General features: G+C 55.8%; 1 protein-coding gene and 1 long non-coding RNA gene across 7 annotated transcripts in view; one reads left to right on the top strand and one right to left on the bottom strand.

Moving 5' to 3' along the window:
- Positions 1–18,435, top strand: part of RBM33 (RNA binding motif protein 33) — a 111,436-nt gene extending 93,001 nt beyond the window's left edge. For 2 of the 6 annotated variants that reach the window (XM_085005061.1, XM_085005059.1), the window contains 4 exons: positions 2,613–2,819; positions 4,902–5,090; positions 12,184–12,272; positions 12,552–18,435. In XM_085005061.1, the coding sequence (XP_084861187.1) occupies positions 2,613–2,819; positions 4,902–5,090; positions 12,184–12,272; positions 12,552–12,600 (534 nt within the window). In that variant the 3' untranslated portion in view covers positions 12,601–18,435. Of the gene's footprint in view, positions 1–2,609; positions 2,820–4,901; positions 5,091–12,183; positions 12,273–12,551 lie in introns of all 6 variants that reach the window. The other 4 variants (XM_085005060.1, XM_085005058.1, XM_085005063.1 and 1 more) reach the window with 2 other exon arrangements.
- On the bottom strand, positions 7,117–14,169 carry LOC146394859 (uncharacterized). The gene is made up of 2 exons (XR_014833434.1): positions 11,943–14,169; positions 7,117–8,695 (listed from the first exon to the last, which is right to left on the bottom strand). It is a non-coding gene; the product is annotated as an uncharacterized LOC146394859 (long non-coding RNA).
- Positions 18,436–18,737: the final 302 nt, after the last annotated feature.

The following is an 18,737-nucleotide window of genomic DNA, read 5'->3' as shown; positions in this document are numbered from 1 at the left end:
CCTAGGGGGTTCACATGGTTTTCCAAAATAAAGACTTCGACAATTGTGTGCTGAGAATAGGCCATCCCTGCCTGCGCGGGGTACCTGCTCACACCTTTGGGATAGACGGTCTCGTGGGAACCTCTGAAGAAGCGTCGGAAGCAGTCTGTTTATGTGGATCACGGTGCTGCAGAATGGCCTGCCTTTCCAGAGCGCTTCCGTTTTCCTTTGGGGGAATTTTCCTCCTTCAGGCTGGCGTAACTCACAGCAAGATAACATTTCAGGCAACTACAGCTGACAGGCGAGAGGCACAGAGTCACAGAATGGGGGGACCCACTTGGTTCAACCACCCCAGCCCTGGCTGGGCAGCATCACTGGAAGAGTGTCGGGGTTCCAGGTCCAGGGAGTCTGACTGGATGGTTCTGGAGTAAAGTCCAGAATCATGAACCTCTGAAAGCCCCCAGGGGGATTACCGTGCAGGTTGAGTATCCCCGACCAGTCTTACAGGGAGAATGGTGTGAGCTGGCGGGTTTGGTAGATGCCCTTATCCAGCGGACAGAAGTCCCTTCTGCTCCTAGCGTTGAGAATGTTTATTGCGAATGCCTTTCCTGCATTAGTACAGGTGGTCATGGGGTCCTTTCCTCTATGGCCTGTTAATAACTTCAGTTGATTTTTGAGTGTTGAGCCAACCTTGCACTCCTGGGATGAATCTTACTTGGTTGTGTATGGTCCTTTTCTTGTGTCGCTAAATTCAGTTTGCCAGTATTTTGGTAAGGATTTTTTGCGTGTGTATGCTTATGAGGGTTATTCTTTTGTGGCTTGCTGTCTTTTGCTTTTTAGGGCCGCTCCTGTGGCATAGGGAGGTTCCCAGGCTAGGGGTCAAATCAGAGCTGTAGCCGCTGGCCTACACCACAGCCACAGCAACTCGGGATCCGAGCCAAGTCTGCGACCTACACCACAGCTCACAGCAACGTCAGATCTGAGCCGACTCTGTGACGTACACTACAGCTCACGGCAACGCTGTATTCTTAACCCACTGATGGAGGCCAGGGATCGAACCTGCATCGACATGGATGCTAGTCAGGTTCATTTCTGCTGTGCCACAACGGGAGCTCTGGCTTTGTTTTCTTTGGATGTCCTTTTGTGTCAGGTAACATAAGCCTCAGAGAATGAATGGGGGTGCATTGTGGCTCTGCCTCTGTTTTCTGAGCAAGGTTGTGTAAGATGAGTGGTTTGTCTGTTTTAATGGTTGGGAGAATCAATCTGGGTCTGGGTTTTTCTTTGTGCAAGGTTTTCAATGTCCATTCGGTGTCTTCTCAGATTCCCAGGTTTTCTCTTTCTTCTTGATTCGGTTTTGGGATCTTGCATCGTTTATGAAATTTGTCCATCTCACTAAGTTCTCTGACTTATTAGTATGAAATGTTGAGCATAAGACCCGTTTAGATTTCTTTGGTGCCAGTTTTGATAAACCCCTCTTTTACTTCTGATTTTAGTAATTTGTGTTCTTTTTCCTTGGTGAGTTCAGTTAGAGGGTTATCAATTTTGTTGGTCTCAGAAATCCAGCTTTTGGTTGGATTGATTTCCCCCCCCCCCCCCCACTGTTTTCTGTTTCCCATTTCATTGCCTTTCACTGTGATCTTCTTTCCTGCCTTGTGGTTTGGGTTTGATCTCCCCCCGCCCTTTTTTAAAAAAGCCTCTTGAGATAACAGTTCAAATGACTGATTTCAGATCTCTTTTCCTTTCCGTAGAACTTCAGTTACAACCCCTTGGGTTTGATGTGTTGTGTTTTCATTTTCATTCAAAGTGTTTTTCAGCTTTTCTTCTTATTTTTCTTTCATCACCTGATTGCTTAGGGAGGCAACCCCGTCGCTGCAGAGCTTAGTGGTCTGTCTGCCAGCCATTTGGGAAGGAGTGGCACCTGGGTGCCGCGCCCTCCCAGCCCCAGCTCCTCCTCCCTGTGGTCGCTCACGTCCCTGTCAGTCCCTGTCAGCCGCACGAGCAGGACCTGCCTAGGCCTGCGGTAACTTCCGTCTCTGGAATTTCCTCATTGAGTTTCCCAGAGCTCTGGCTGGGCCGCTCTCGTTCCAGACAGGCCTGAGACCAGAGGCCCGTGCATGTGTGGGCGCTTGCGGCTGGGCGGGAGGCGGGGTGACCAGGGCTGTGTCCGCGGGGAGGGAGGCACCGAGGCTTCACCCCAGCCCCAGTGGGACAGCGGGAGGGGTCGGGGCGACGACTCCCTTCCAGCGGGTTCGAGTGGGAGTCAGAAGTTTAGCACCACTGCTTCTGCAGACTGTCAGATTTTACTGAGAGGCTCACGAAGTGGACGAGGCGTGTCATGCGAGTCTGCAGTGGCATTGAAGGGAAGCAGTGCTTCACTGAACTAAGCAGTACTTTAGTAATTTTAGACGTCTTGAGTGGGTGAAGTAATTAAAGATCTTAGTTTCAAATTTCAAAAATATTACCAAACCCCAAATGCCTGTCACATGAGACGCTTCCTTGGCAGCTCTGGTGAAATGGCAGGTTTGGTGGCTTTGCTTCTCGGTTGCACACTAACCTGGGTGGCCCTGCTGCGGGGGGAGGAACGCCTGCTTGTGCGGAGACTCACCAGTGTGCTGCCTTGTTGCTTTCAGCAGGGAGGGGAGAGCGATGGCTGTTACCACCCAGAGGGCCAGCCTCAGCGGCTCCCTCCATCCCCAGAAGTGAGACCGCAGCCTGCCCGCAAGGTGACGCTGACCAAGGGGGCCCTTCCGCAGCCCCAGCACCCACCGGTGGCGGCCCACGTGCACTCGGCCGGCCCTCCAGCCATCAAGAGCATCCAAGGGATTCACCCGCCCAAGAAGGTACCTCCTGTTCCCTGGGCCCCTGGGAACGTGGAGCCTGCGGGCCGTCAGCCCAGTGCTGGGCGCACAGTACAGGGGCTCCCGTCCTGAGCCCCCGTCCTTGCCCGGCTTTGAAAGCTCCCAAGCGCTTTTCTTCTGACTCTTTTGATGTCATGATTCTGGGAGTTGCCTACAACCGAGGGTGCAGTCCGCTGCAGTGCCGAGCTGGGCCCTGGGACCACCCTGCAGAAGCCCGGCCCCGCATTCCTTCCTCCTCTGCCTGTTGCTCTCTAGAGACTCGCGGCTGGAGGACTGGGCCTGGGCCCCCGCTTCCTCCTCGGAGCCCCAGTGTGCAGACGCGAAGCCGTCGGGGCCAAGTTTACCCGGCCCAAGGGGGCCGCCCCCGCCCTGCCTCCTCCCTCCTTCCGTCCTCCTTGGATCCCTCTCTGAGTCCAGTCTGTGCCCCTGCTGAAGCGAACCCTCCCCGGCGTGTCCGCCTCGTCCTGTTATGTCCTGGAGCTGCCCCTGTCCCCTGCCCCCCACCCCCAGCTGCTAGTGCAGGGCTTCTCTGTAGCTTTGCCGAAGCCTCCGCCTTTCCACGGACAGAAAGGGCCCCTCTTGCTGCAGAAGCCAGCTGCCTTTTGTCTGGTGAGAGGACATGAGGGTTTCTAGAAAGCTCTGTTGTGCGCGCGTCCGTCCTGCCTGCTCGTCTGGCTGCGGGCCTTCAGGGGTGGTGTCGATGGGGGTCCTGTGCTGCCTCATCAGTGCTTCAGGACACGGGGCAAAGAGAAGCGTTGCGTTTTGCTGCGGGTTGCAGGCGTAAGTTAAGCCCTTGAGGTTGTTCATTTTTCACTGTGAAGTGAGGACAGTGGCCTCTCCTGACATCTGGGCTCTTGTGAGTTTTCTAGGCAGATGCAGGTGCCTGGCGTGCAGGCCGGCCTCTGGTAACGGGTGTTACTGATGTTCTAACTTGTTAGGGTCAGAACATTAGCACAGCTGTTTACTGCAAGTTTCCAGCCTGTGTCCCTTGCAGCTTCTGCCCTGTGTCCTCCTGTGTGACTTCTCTTGAAACGTCCTTTTCCACTTGGAGAGCTCACCTCACAGGGGCAGTCGTGTCACCCGCTGCGGAACTTTGCCAAGTGCTGCGGCTTTCTCTCTGTTTCCCTTTGCGTGGCAACCATTCCTGTGCTGAGGTTCCGTTCTGATTCCTGTCTGCCTTCCTCTCGCCCTTTTCTGTGATGGAACAGGAGGTCGTTTTTGTCCTTTGGGGCAGGATTCGGGCAGGACGTCTGGACGACGTGGTGAGCCCGGGCCCTCCTGCGTCTGTGCTTTACCGCTGTCCTGATCTGGGAGGCACTGGTGCTTCATAGCTACCTGATTTAAAAAGACCAGAATGATCAGCTGTTTCCTCTTGTTTAAAGGATCCCAGAACAGTGTTGTTGAAGCCTGGACAGCTTTAAAAGCTGTCAAGGTCCAGGCCCTACCTGAGGCCCGTGATGCCATGTCGGTGGGGGATGGGGGCACTCAGTGGTCGTAGCGTCGGTTTTGTTTGGAAAGCCCTGCGGAGAAGTGTGACCTGCAGTGGCCACCTCGGGGAGACCCTTGCTGCACAGCTGTCTTTGAGGTTCCCGGGCTGGCAAGGGCACACGCTCACGATGAGGGGCGCACCGTGCCGGGGCTGGCAGCGCCTGGGCAGGGGCCGTGGGTGGCACTGTCCACAACCTGCCAAGCCAGGCTGTGCTGGCCTGAGAACGTGGGAGAAAGTTGGGTTCTGGGATCGAAGGGGCCTGGCCCCAGGTCGCCGTGTTTCAGAACGTGTTTCTGAACCCGGGATCCTGCTGCTCGTCTCCAGCGTGACGGTGGCACAGAGCGTGTCCCCGGTACGGTGCTTGGCTCCACGCCGCGTCCTTTCCCTCCTTTTCTTCCACGGCAGTTTGCCGGGTCTCGGTACATCCTTTTCTGACGGTGGATAAAACCTACAGAAAGCCCTGTAGCTCATGTCTCTTGTAATGGGTTCTAATGTCTCGGCTCACGTTTGTATCTTGGCAGCTGTGACAAAAGCCTAGAGCTTAAAACTGAAATGGCCGCTTTTGTTGTTGCCAGGTCATCATGCACGGGAGAGGCCGGGGAATGGCGGGCGCCATGGGCCGGGGACGCCTGATGCCCAACAAGCAGAACTTGCGAGTGGTGGAGTGCAAGCCTCAGCCCTGCGTCGTGTCTGTCGAAGGGCTTTCTTCATCCACGACGGACGCCCAGCTGAAGAGCCTGCTCGTGTCGGTGGGACCCATCCAGGTGGGCCACGTGGCGGTCTTCGTATGCGTGAGAGGAAAGGTGGACAGCTTGGGTTCTGTGCACGTGTCACACCAGAGCTTTTTTGTCTTAGAGTTAAGATTCTTGGGAAATTTTCAGGTGCTCAGAAACTTTTCGAGGTATTCATTCCAGCTGAACAAACTATCCTTGGAAATCCTCAGATTATCCGAAGGTTCTCACAAGCATCTGTACATACCGTGTTTTTGTCCTGCCGCACACGCGTGTATAACAGTTGAGAAATATTGAAGTATTTCGCCTTTGGACCTTAATTTCTAGAAACAGCCTCACATGTTCCCCACCTGTGGAACGTGCTTTAGCCTTTACAAATGCGAAATAACTTGGACTGTATCTTGGTCTCTTCGTTTTAGAACTGGCGCATTCTAAATGCTTAAAGACCTCTGCTGAGCTGACTGCAAATGGGTCTCCTGTTCTGTTGTGAACAAAAATTTCCACGGAGTCCCGGTCGCTCCGGCTTCCAGAGCTCTGGAGGCGAACCAGCAGAGGAGTGGGTGGCCTGGGCCCCTGGAGCAGCGTGTCTCTCATCCCCACCTCCCGCCTCTCCTGCCAGCTGGCGCCCAGTCGCAGCCGGCAGCAGTGCACTTCTGTCCCACTGGGGCCGTGCCTGAAGCGGGAGCTCTTTGGCAGCCCAGTTGACGCCGCGTGTTGGGTTTCTGAGGATCACGCGGACAGTGTTTTCTCTTAAGCCTCTCTTCCGGCTTCAGGAGGAAGGGAAGTGGATAGCCGTAATTTTCAGTGTGTGTGGCGTCTTCATCTCCTGTTGCGTGTTGACCAGAGGAAGGTGTAGACGAAGGCCCTTCCCAGGCGGTTTCTTTGTTGGGGTTCCGCTGCTCCGGCCCTCCTCCTGGGCTCATTCCCAGGGAGTCGGTCAGGGTTAGTCTTCGCCCACACGCCGTAACGCGAGGCTCCTGTTTGTAGTGGAGCGGGTCGCCCCGTAGTAGGAGCAGCTTGTCGGTCGTCTGAGGCGTGAAGCTTACGTCCAGGCAGAGGGTTCTGGGACAGTCAGTCCTAGTGTGGGTTAATGCGCAGACAGAGCCGGCACGAGAGAACATGTGAAAATACTGGGGATCCTGAGCCAAGGGTAAGACTCTCAAACAAATGGTGGTTGAGGATGTGGGGGCCACGTCACAGCTCCGCCGTGAGTCTGGAGTTGGAGGCCTGGAGCCCGGGGCGTCTGTCGGGGCGGGAAGCGGTCGCGCTGTGCGTCCCACGTGTGACCTGCTGGTGTCTGGGCGTTGCGTCCCCCTGCGCACCCTCGAGTGTGATTCCGTTTTCAAGACCCGAGTGCGAGTGGCCGAGCACTTGCCTCGTGCGGCCCCAGGTGGGATTCAGGCCGACGCTGCAGAAATTAGCTTGCAGCCACTTGCTAAAGCCTCTTCACCTTGGTTTTATCCATCTTAAAAATGAAATTTGGGCTTCTGCATTTTGAGAGCCATCTTGCCCTTCATCCCCCCGCCCCTCCTGTCCCCCCACCAAGGATTAGATGATTGTGTTAAAGTTGAACAAAATGCTGGGTGGAGTTTTTTATTTTTTGGTCTTTTTAGGGCCTCACCTGCGGCCTGTGGAGGTTCCCAGGCTACAGGTCGAATCGGAGCTACAGCCGCTGGCCTACGCCACAGCCACAGCCATGTGGGATCCTTAACCCACTGAGCAAAGCCAGGGATCTAACCCACCTTCATGGATCCTAGTCGGGTTCATTACCACTGAGCCACAACGGGAACTCCCAGTCTTGGATTTTTACGGGCTTGTTTTAATTAGAAAGAGAAAAATGAGAGTAAGTGTTCGGCGTTACATCAGGTGTCCTTAAAACGGAGGAGTGTGAGGTCCCAGTGCTGCCTGTAAAAAGTCCCGGAGGGTGAATTTATTAGCACTTAGTAGGACCGGTTGTCCACCTTAGGAGCAGAGTGGGCTCATTTCCTGCCAATCCTTGTCCCATGGGATGGTTTGGAGGGAAGGCTACAGATTTTCAAATACTGTATTCACAAAATGCTAAGTTTCTATATTTAAACATTTAATTGAAACAAACTGACAGGATAAGCTTCTGCTAGCATTAGATAGCTGAAGAACGAAATTGATAAGTGTGCATTTAAAGAAGGTGTTTATATTATAGCAAGAGTTCATTATGGTTTCACTATAAATATACTTGAAAGCGCTGGTCTGCTGGTTTGAGCCTCTGTGTGGGCCGGGCTGTGGCACCACCTTGTGTTCACTCTGTGTAATAGCAGGTGGCGCTGTCCAGGCGAGCAAGGCCCCGTCCCTGCGCGGTCAGCCATGGCAGCACCGCTCGCTCCCAGGTGGCTGTGCTGGCCCCTCCAGCTCCGAAGCCTCTCCGCAGGTGCCTGTTACAGACTTTGCTGTGTAGATTCATTGACAGAATAAGGAGGAATGGCAGGATTTTGTAGGAAGTGTAACCGAGGTTTAGCCAGAAGGGACCCAGGAAGCATCCCAGCGTGGTGGGGTTTCAGGTGAGAGGGCACAGGAGGACTGGCCCACCGGGCACTAGCGCGCAGTTGCCTGGAGGGAGGCGGAAAGACGGTTCCCCCCAGGACGGAGGGGTCCTGCTCTCAGGGAAGGGGAGGCTGACTTCTGCTGCGGCTCTGCTGGTGCTGTCCCGGGAGCGGCCCTGGCCTCCTGCCCCTTCTGAAAGACCGAAGCCCAGTTAACTCTCAGGGTTAGCTAGTGAGGTAGTTACACCTTCTGAGCCCCTTTGCTTAGTGGTCTTGATGGCCCTGTTGGTGGGCTTTTGCCTGAAGCTGTTGTGAAGAAGGATTGTTACCCTATAAAGAAATGAAAGGCCATGGCCTAACACGGAGTGGTTTCCGTGTTGTAACTGTCCCTCGAGTGCAGAGGCGGGCGCTGGCCATGGGCAGCAGTGACCGCTGACGCCCGGGTTCGCCGCACGAGCCCCAGTGAAGGGAGTGGCCCAGGGCTCCTTCTGGAAGGGACGCAGGGGTGCAGCAGCGGGAGCCAGGCTTTGAGAGGAGGCTCTGGCGTGAGTGTGAGCGTGCTGCGCCTTGTGGGCAGGCGAGTCTGGCGTTCCATCCGCCTCTCAGGACCCGCTGAAGGGTGGTTCTCATGTTCCCTGGCCTCACCTGGAAGGGAAGGGGCTGGGAAAGAAACGCCAAGGCCTCGGCCTGCAGTTGAGGCAAACAGGGCCAACCGACGCCAGCGGGTGGGGGTCCCTTGGGAGGGCTGCAGGGGGCCTAGGAGTCCTCTGGGACCCACCCAGTCTGGCAGCTTCCCAGAGCTGAAGTTCTGGCGGGGACCGGGCACTTGCAAGCCCTCATCCCGGGGGCTTCCTGGGTGGCCCAGGGAAGAGGGGAGCCCCTCTGAGCAGGTGTGTAGGGTCTCATGAGAGCGTCTGACCTTCTCTGTGAAGGTCAGGTGGACTGATGAGAAGCTTTGTTTTCCTTGCGCCTGGTCCTTGCTGACTGGGGTGTCAGTGAAAGCCCTTCAGTCACCTTCAAGTTCAGGACGTTCAGGAAGGAAAACACGAGGTGCAGTCAGACATAGGCTTTCCTACAGCTGACGCCAGCAACTTGAAGAAAATGCAGGCCTGGCCACGGGATCTGAAACCGTAAAGGGGAAAACTGTTCATTGGAGGCTCCACACGAAGTTCGGAAAACACTGTTATAAATAAGCCCCAAAGAAAAAAGGATTCCAGGGGGACCGTGTGGTAACACAGGCGGTCTTTGAAGTGTGTGTGGGTGTGTGTGTCTGTGTGTCTGCAGGAGGTCTGTACGAGACACCGATGCAGCCTGGGAGAGGCAGGCCCTCAGAGCAGAGAGAGCCACGCTTACGCCGTGGGCGCGAGGCAGCCCAGCCCCGCGGTTCAGGAAAACGCAGAATTGCTGTCCCCAAAGACACATGTGCTGCGCGGATGGGTGTAAACGTGAGCAGGTGTGGGAGGCATGCTGGCGTTGCTGCTCTGCCTCCAGAGGGAGGGCCCCGTGCGGTTCCGAGCAGCAACGGCAAGGCCAGAGAGAAAAGGTTGATGGGGAAGTCTGGCTGCTGCCCAGGGGCCCACAGGCCCTCGCCTGACAGGGGGCACCTCGTGCGGGTGCTTCCGTGGCTCCCAGCCTGCACCTGCCCCCGGGATCTGCTCGGGCCTGGGCAGGGTCTGGGACAGTGCATTCTGATGATGTAGAAAGGGGCTCTGAGCACTCTCCCGCATGTTTAGAAGAACGAGAATCAGGGTCATTTTGGCTTTAGGTTGATTCCTGAAGGTGTTGGGAGCACTTGGTGGGGGGGGGGGGTTCGAGTGATTTTTCAGGACTGCAGTGTTATTTCAGACTCCCCGTAACACGCTCATACGCGTGTGTGCACGGACGCTCACACATGCTCTTTTTCTTTGTGGGAAGAGGAGGTACTTTTCGAAGGAGGGAGACGAGACCAAGCTTCTTGGCAGCACGGCCGTCTGCCCGCAGTTGTGGGCTGTCCCAGCCCTTCTCCTGTGAACGCGGTGTCTGTGGCAGCCGGGTCAGGTGGTCCTGAATGCGGTCGTGGAATAGAAACGCAGGGAGCTGCCACCTGCAGGAGTGTTTTAGCTCCTATTTACTGCTTAGAGTCACGCGGCACTCTCAGAAGTTGTCTGCAGATGTCTTGGCTCTGAGAAGCGAGACGTCTGGGCCCTGGGCGAGGGCACCTTAGCCTGTGTCTGCGTGTTGCTGGCAGCGCTGATAGGAGGCCTCAGAGGGCCCTCCTTCCTCATTGTGAGATCAGCCAGAGGAGATAACGTCCAGACGTGCTTTTTCTCAAAGGAAGAGTGTACCATTTTCAAAATCCAGATTCCATCTGCGAATTGAGGAATGTGGATAATTATTTGGTTCTGCTTTGTTTTCTTTGGCTGTGCCCATGGCATGAGAAAGTTCCCAGGCCGGGATCGAACTTGTGCCACAGCAGCGACCAAGCCAGATCCTTAACCCACCGAGCCCTAAGGGTGGTGATGTTCTAGTAGATTCATTTTTTCTTGTCTGTTCTGGTTGAGCAGTAAGTTTAGGTAAGTTCTTCTGATTCTTGCTGTGAGGACTGCCACCGTGCTGGCAGCAGTCGGCCTGAGACCGTCGCAGGCTTGTTGGGCGCCTTGCCCGCGCCCTGGGCCCTTAAGCGCTGCAGCCGCGCACGCGCGCAGCAGAGGAGGGAAAGCACGTCCGAGGAGAGCGGGCCGCGAGGGGGCGCCCTGCCGCCGTGCGCCGGCTGTGCCCGGGCTGGGATGCCAGCTCTTCTCCACGTCCCCTCTGGCCTCGCCTGCAAACAGGAGGGCAGGCGTTTCCTGCCCGAACAACCGGAGACCCTCCAGGACGAAGGCCCCGAGTGGCCGCGTGAGCTGGGCTGGCAGCTCAGAAGAGAAGGCAGGTCTCCGTCCGGGAGCACCGGTGCGGTTTCAGGGCCAGAAGAGCCGGGTGCCGGCGGGGTAGCCAGGAGGGGTGAGTTCACCACCAAGTTGCTGAGCTTCACTTGTCCGAGTAACCTAGTGAGAAGCGAGAGCATCAGGAAGACCCTCTGGTTCCGGTTTTTAGTCCGAGAAGAGAGGCTACATCTGGTAAACTGGTTTCAGGAAACCGGGAGGCCAGGGCTCACTGCTGCCAGGTGCCGCCTGCGGGCCCGGGCCTGGGCCTGGCCCGGTTGGTGAGGCGCCCAACACTCTGCCACTGCCCCTCGGGGGGCGGTCTGTGTAAACAGCGCTGTGGGGTCTAGAGACATGAAACTGCCTACTTCTCCGTAAACACTGAAAAGCGAGATTTTAGAAAGTGGGTATTTTTTTTAGATCTCTCCTACTCATGTGTCCTCATTGAAGTTTCGTTTATTAAAATGGGGAGCACTTGGGAGTCGTGGCTCAACTGTAATGAACCCGACTAGTATCCATCAGGACACAGGTTCGATCCCTGGTCTCGCTCAGCGCATTAAGGACCTGGCGTTGATGAAGGCTGTGGTGTAGGTCACAGACGTGGCTCGGATCTGGCGTTGCTGTGGCTGTGGTGTAGGCCGGCAGTTAGGGATCTGACTTGACCCCTGGCCCGGGAGCCTCTGCGTGCTCTAAAGTGGAAGAGCCACATGTATAAACCCTTTGACAGGGTCGCGTGGTCCCAGGAGTTACTTTTTCTGGCTGTCACACTTGACGGGAGCCCGGGTGCGGGAAACGGTCCCCACCACCCTGTCCTGTGCTGCCGCCTCAGGCCATGCCCCCGAGGCCAGGAGACCCCACCTGGCCCCCTTGGTGGGTCTCCAGAGTGCCTGAGAAGGACCAGGGTCTGGAGAAGTGAGAGGGGCTGGGAATGCCGAGCTCTCCCCCGAGCCTCCCCTCCTCTCTCCGAGGGTCCTGCAGCCCCCGGCCCTGGGGAAGCACGAGCCGCCCTCCTCCTCCTCAGGGCCACGCGAGGCAGGTGTGAGCGCCGTCCGGCCTGAGGCCTTCCCTGGACGGGTCCGTCCTGATGGGCTTGTTGGGTCTGGGCTGCAGAGAGCAGCCTCAGGAATGGTTGTCTCAACTCCTGAAGATTTAAGGTGCCACTTAGTACTCATAAAATGGGACCAGCGTGTGCCGACGGCTGCCATGGGCACCGCTGTCCTCACCCTGCCCAGCGACATGTGTGGACATCCTCATTTGCCCCGGTGGCAGTTAGGAGATTGGCCCGGCCCTGAACGGCGGGCGGTCTCCCCCTGTGTGATGAGTTCTGCTCTTTTTAAAAGTGTAGCGAGGGCCTGTGGAAAATCGCCTGACGGGAAGACCCCCGACCAGAAGGGAACTCTCGGAGGGGCCTGCCGCCGAGCCTCCCAGAGCAGGTGGCCGGCTGAGGGCCGGGTAAGGGGAGGGCTTACCACCGGGCTCGGTGGAGGTCAGTGCTGCTGGGCAGTGACTGTTGAAGTGTTGCTTTGGGATAGATTATCTTGATTGGTAGGTAAGAAAAATCGCCAGGGAGACAGAACTTGTCTGTTTAGAGTCTGAGGATCGGCCTGGACTCCGTTTCGTATTCAATCTGATGTGTGAATGGGTGCTGATATACACTGTCACTCCATATACAACAGGACACTAACGTATTTCTCTGTTGTCTTCCTCTAGAGTTTACAGATGCTCCCCCAGCAGCGGAAAGCCATAGCCAAGTTCAAGGAACCAGCCCATGCGTTAGCGTTTCAGCAGAAGTTCCACAGGTAGCCAGGGATTCCTGGTGTTACAGGGCGGAGGGGGGAGGCGGGCGGTCTCTGGGACCACGTGCTGGGCTTTGCATGTCATTATGGAGACACACCAGTGCAGAGAGGGGACGTCCCCTCCCTGCGACTCCGGCGGTCGCCCTCGGCGTCAAGGCCACCTTCTCTGTTGGCTTCGTGTCTGTGGAGGGGAGCTGGCGTTGGCCAGGGCCCGCCCTTCTGTGGGTTGCTTCTCGGACGCGCACGGTTGCCATAACCTCCCATCTGTTTGCGTTTCTGCAGGCACATGATAGACTTGTCCCACATAAACGTGGCCTTGATCGTTGAGTGATTTCCAGCAGGAGAGGCTGACCGCGACGCTGCACGTGCTGTGGGATTTCCTCGCGGGGGCTGCGGGCGCAGAGTCCCCGCGAGCTCAGGCTCCGTCCACAGTCCTGCGTGGCTGTTGTCCGGAGCAGCCAACGGCCCAGTGTTGGTTCCAGAAGAGCTGGACTCAGGGCCGGGCCGACCGGAGCAGGTGTTAGACGCTCCACATGCTGTGTCACCACCAAGAACTACAGTTTCCGCTCCTTTTGTTTTCCAAGTGCTTACGATGCATGTAGACACTGTTCTTCGTGACCTTACTGTGTGACCGACTACAGTGACTTAGATTGAGGAGAGGACAGGGACGTCCCATGCTCTCAGTGTTCCCACGCAGAGAACATTTGATAATGGTTGCACTTATCTTCAGTGCTGGCTAGGCAAGCATCCTCTCAACCAGCTCCACTTGCGTTGTCTTCTCAGGAAGCCCTCAAAAGGCTCTTGCCAAACGTAGATGAAAATGCGGGGCTTATGACGGACAGTCGCGTATCCTGGAGAGCAGGGTTGAGGGTGGTTGGGAGCGGTGCCAGTTGTGTGGCAGATTCTGCTTCTTATAAGTAGTCTAAAGCGCCAACTGTGTACTCCTAGGTGCAAAGGGACCGCCCCGTCCCGCTCTCCCGAGGAAGGCCAGGGCCGGTGGGCTCCGGGGCGCCCCCAGGCAGAGCAGGGGTCACACCCTCGCGCGGGGCCCTCCCCGCGGCACGTCCTGGGCGAGGCGCAGGGACAGCGCCAAGTGTAACAGACCCATTTGGTATTTCCTCTTTTTAAATGAAGCCCCAAGTGGCATATTGGTGTCCTCGGCTCTGTCACGTCTGTCACATTCTTGCGAACCTGGCTGTTGTTGCTGTGATTAACGTCCTCTTTTGAAGGCCTTTTGAGCAGAGGCTGCACCGTCCTTCACTGGACCCCGAGAGCAGGGGGACGCGGGCCCTGGTCGCTCACACGGCGTGTGATGTCAGGGCGGCGGGGAGCCTGCCCCGGGGGCTCTGCCCACCCTCAGGTGAGACGCTCCCTCCCCACGCAGTCGTCTGTGGTCAGATCCGTTCTGCAAACGTTGACAAAAGTGCCTTACTGTATTTCTGCTCATGATGGAGTTTCATTTTCTTGGATTTATTCTAACGGCCTGAGCTATTTGAACCAATGCTGCTGGGCGTACGCAGATTTTTTAGCTGTCTTTTATACCTGAGACTTCCTGTCGGCTTTCTTCCTGCAACTAAGGGGCAGGGAAGTCTGGCCCACACCCTGCCTCTGGCGGCCCCGCCGGGCCCAGGCAGGAGCAGCAAGGCCCTGAAGCAGGGTGCTCTCTGTCGCGGCTTCTAGTGGGAGCTGGGACCCGCGTCACGGGCGCCTGTGTGTTATGTTCACAGTTGCCATTTTCTGTTGTTTTTTCAGACTGAGTTACAGGAAGCAGAGGAGAGGATTTCAGACCCTGAGGCTGTGTAGTGTTGAGCCCAGAGGGGCCCGTGAGCAAGGCTAAGTCTGGGAGGTGGCGGCAGTTATGGCGGCTGCTCTTTAGAAGCCGTTGGTTCCGAGGATCACTAGGCGCTCATAGAACGCGATAGAACCCTCCCACCGCGGGGCCTGGCCACCGTGTTCCAGAACGCCCCCACCCCCACCCCCGACTGACCCTCGGGAGGTGGTGGTGTGGCCAGCCCGGCCCGGGCGTCTTCACCCGTAGGTACTGGTGCGTTTACAGAGTTCGGAGTGCAGTGTCTTTGGCTCAGTCCCCACTGAGCTGCGTTGAAACTCCGAGCTGGGGTATGGCAAGCTGGGCGAGGGGAGACCCAGGCCGCTTCCCCGAGCTTGTCATAGCCCCAGGACTTGGTGATGCAATGCAGTGAGTCTCACCAGTGTTTAGCAGTTTCTGAAGTCGTCGGAGTGTGCTGTGGCCTTGAAACCACACACCTGCAGGTTGTCTCTGAAAAGTAGCCACTTAGGCGCACGGTTCTCTAGTCAGTGATAAGAAACGCATCCCGTTTGGGCCCGGTGTTCAAGGCAGCCCTCGAGGCTCCTTGAAGGCCTGCTGTTGGCGTGGGAGCCTAGGACACGCGCGCGTGCGTGTGTGCGTGTGTGTGTGTGTGTGTGTGTGTGTGAGATGTCTGCGTGCATGCACAGCCAGCTTTTCCGGATGGAATGTTCTCGAGAGGCCGTAGGTCAGGTGGAGTCGAGCCGAGCCCTTTGTGTGAGGCCCCGGTTAGAAAGGCCCCCACGGTCACCCCTAGTGCACACGGCTCGGCACGGGCACACTCGGTGCCTGCCAGCCGGGAACAAAGGCTTAGTTTCCTTGAGAGAAACCGGACAAGGAAAGAAGCAGAATTAGAAAGTAGTGTTACTTCTATTTTCGGTGCGCTTCTCGCGGGAAATCCGGCCACCGTAAGCTGAACCCTCTTGGAAGATCTGTTGCAACCATTATCTTTGTTCTTATTTATCATGCATTTAAAATGAGATGCAGAAGCATTCAACATACTATGTAAATACGGACCTTTGAAAATTAAAATGTTATTGGAAATGCTTTCAATTCAACAACATCTTAGCTATTTGTTAGTTCTTTTGTGTTGTCTTATCAAAGTTTAATGGATACAGTTCCATAATTGTTGATGTGTTTGTGTGTATATTCGATTTTTATAAAGATGGTAGTAAGTCAATACATTTATCCTGATCTGTGTATTATTTGTCCACAAGTTCAAGAAGCCAGGAAATAGCAGCGTTTCTCACCGAGGCAGCGCGGCAGGCGCTTGTGTGGAGCTGAGCTGCGTTTCTTTTGCATTATCTTGTTCTGACTTGATGCTGTAATAGAAGTTCACTTAGATGCTTTACCTGAGCCTAATCTCGCATTGCTGTCGGTCTGGCCACGTTGTTACATCCTTACTACCAGCCTTCTGAAGGAGAAGCGGCGGCTCTTCTTCCCGGAGGAAATGTTGAGGTCCCCCTTCCCTTGGTGGACCAGTGGCGTCCTCAGGAGGTGCCTGTGCCCTGCTCCCCAGGGCTGGGGCTGGGGCGGGGGGCGGCGGTGGGGAGGGCTCCATCACCACCGTTTCCGATGTGGGTCTTCGCACGATTTGTAAAGGTCCTGGAAAAACAGTTGTTTGTGCTTGGTTCTGTTTCTGCATTGTGACAGGGCTTCGGTCCTGCACCCAGGGGGTCTTTTTTTTCTAAAAGCATGTTGCTTCATTATGCAAACTGGAGGCTGGGAGAGGGTGTGTTGAGTAACGGGCCAGGAGGAGGGGCGTGGGGGGCGAGAGGCAGGAAGGAGGGGGTGGGGACACGTGTCAGCAGCCAGCCTCTGCTCACACGCCGGCCTGTAAGAGGGCCAGCCGTCTAGTCGGGAAGCGGGCGGGCCGGCGGGCACGCGCTGCTCTCGGTAGGTGTCTGGACGCCCTGGCGGAGGGCATCGCCTCGGGCTCCTGGACCGCCTGGCTCTTGGCCCAGGGGAGGCCTGGCCGGCTCTTTGGAGGGTGGACGAGGCCTGAGGCCAGCTGGGTTTGGAGAACCTGTCACCTCTGGTTTGTTTTGGTTTTGGTTTTTGGTTTTGGTTTTTCTTTTCGCTTATGGTTTTTGTTTTGTTCTGTTTGGTTTTTTTGTTTGTTTGTTTTTTTGTTTTTGAAATTTGCTTGTTTAAACGAAGGTAAGCTCAGTGTGCTTGTGGACCATTGACTGACAGGGACCCTGTGGGGACAGTCAGGTTGGTAGGGGTCCTGTGCCTGTCCCTGCCCTTGGGCCGGCTCGCCTCCCACCTGTCCAGCCAGTGGCCGAGGCCGGTCTGGCTCTGCCGGACCGCAGAGTGGGAGGCCCCCGACTCCCCTTCCTCCCCTTGGTCAGGTAGAGCCGCCCTGTCCTGTGCGCTGCACCCCCCTCCCCCGCACCTTTTTCTTTCTTTGGGGGTGCAGGGCGCTTGGAAGGTACCGTTGATTCTTTACAGGTTTTTAAGTGACAGTGTCCTAGGAGGGCATCAGCCGGGGCGGGGGGTGAGCAATTTACAAAATAGGAGCAGGAGACCCCCCCCGCGCCCCCGTGGAGGAAGTTTATATCAGAGGGAACGTTGAGCTGTTTCGTTGTATTTAATGAGCATTTCCCTGAACCTTTTCCACTGTTTTTAAAACTTGTGAATGACGTGTTGTTTTGGACATTCATAAATATGAACTCTCCCAAGGCAGTTAGCCTTGACTTACTCTTAAATCCTAAGGATTTCGTGTAAGGTTTTTTGCAACCTGTTTAATTTTCCTCATTCAAAGTACCCATGGTTTTGTATCCCGGAACCAGACAAAAGCCCCTGATTCATATTGGATCCCAGGTATGCCTTCTGGTGGGAAAGGGTCACCGGCTTTGCACCCGTGGCCTTCCCTTTCCAGAGAATGTGTAGAAATAATCTTGACTCTGCCGCGTTTTGGTAGGAAATCTTATAATTAGTTAACATGGGCAGGTAGGACAGGTGTTTTTTTGTGAGACGTTGCTTCTTCCTTTTACTTCTAGGTAACTGGAATGTAAAAAGGTCTCCACGTTGTGTTTTGTTTTACTAATTTTGAAAGGTATGTGGAAAAATACAGGCCTTTGAAAAAGAAGCCTCACGGCCTTGCATTTTAATATTGTCCACCGAGTGGACGCGCAGGTGTACGGTTCTCACGTAGTCTGTGTTTAGTAATTTGGTAGACTCTAGAAAGCAGCCCTCCTGACCTTCTTCTAGCATGATTGTCTTTTAAACTCTTTTCCTTTTAGGGGCGTTTTCAAAGGGCTGTTTAAATCGCGCGGCCTCTGCAGCGCTGTCGTAGAGCGAGTGAGTCATGTTTAAAGCGACACGTGTTTGTGCTCTGGGCCGAAGAGCGCGGTCGTTTCTCTTTATAACTCAGCTTTGCTTTTCACAGGCATGGGATCCCGACTTGTCTTTCCTCTGTGAGGATGTTAACTCTCAGGCTTTAATTCCACTGTTTGGTTTTCAGGTTCACCAGCGACACAGCCCGGAATCTGATTTTTTTTTTTTTTTTTTTTCCCTCCCATTTTTGAGCTGGTTCTCTTTGCTGGGTTCCGAGTCTCATCTGCTGCTTGCTGCTGCGGGTCTGGGCCTCGTCAGCGGGTCCTGCTGCCCCCCCACCCCCACCCCGGGGGGCTCCCCGCCAAACCCCGGGAGGCCCACACCTCCCGCCGCCGCCTTTCCCCGGGGGTCCTTCTCTCCTCCCGCCTCCGCGCGGGCGGCTCTTCGTCTGACGTGGTCACACCTAACCTTTGCTTTGACAGGTCTTACTCACGTTTGTTCCTCCAGGTCTTGGGTTGGCAAGAGCGGCGTCAGGATCCCGTGGCTTCGCAGAGGCCGCGCCGCGCCCGTGGCTACTCACCCTTGTCTGTTTCTCTCCCTCTCCTTTGCAGGACCTCTTTTGCATGAGCTCAGTGTTAGTAGTAGCACCTCTTCTTCCCCTGGGAGGTGCTGGCCGCCTTGACCTTGTTACCGCTCGCTAACCTTAGGCGTAAGCTCGAGGCGGCGTCTGGAGCTGTCACGGTTTGGGGGGGGCGCGCGTTGGGGGTTCAGAAAGCGAGAGAGGACCGGATTGCTTTCCTCGGGGTTGGTCTGCTGCATGTTTTCTGCCAAACACACTACACTCAATTTGCGGGAAGTGGTGCTGCCTTGTCTTACCCCGTTTTTCACGTTGCTCTGATCACTGTGACGCTTTATCAGGAACATGTGTGAAGAACAGTTGTGACATAGTTGGAAACAATGTATTCTTGTGTGTACCATTTGTGTGAGTCCATGCTGGAAAATGTGCCTTAAACCGTGTTGTAACTTGGAAGATGTGTGAATAAAATACCTTACAGTTTCCACTTGTGTTCTGTAGCTTTTCTTTTCTCTCTCGCACTCCGGTCCAGTCCGTTTCACCCCTCACCCGCCTGGCCAGAGACAGGGACCCTCCCTCCGGGGACAGGGTTGCCCCAGGCCCCCCAGATCCGCCCCTCTGCTCAGCACTTGGCCTTGAGCAGGTGTCTGATTAATAGTGGGTGTCTTTGGAGGTGAGGGTGACTGGACTCAGAGTCCGTGGTCTCAGGAGTCTGCCCTGCGACCGAGCGCAGTGTCACCGCATGTTTGGCGACTTCAAGGACGCTTGTAGTCCAACACTGAGATCG

The sequence above is a fragment of the Sus scrofa genome, chromosome 18 (assembly GCF_054392235.1).
Source record: "Sus scrofa isolate SSC_HxYL_T2T_F1_AM1 chromosome 18, Sscrofa_HxYL_maternal_Yorkshire_Landrace_v2.0, whole genome shotgun sequence".
Classification (NCBI taxonomy): Eukaryota; Metazoa; Chordata; class Mammalia; order Artiodactyla; family Suidae; genus Sus; species Sus scrofa.
This window is presented reverse-complemented; position numbering and strand designations above follow the sequence as displayed.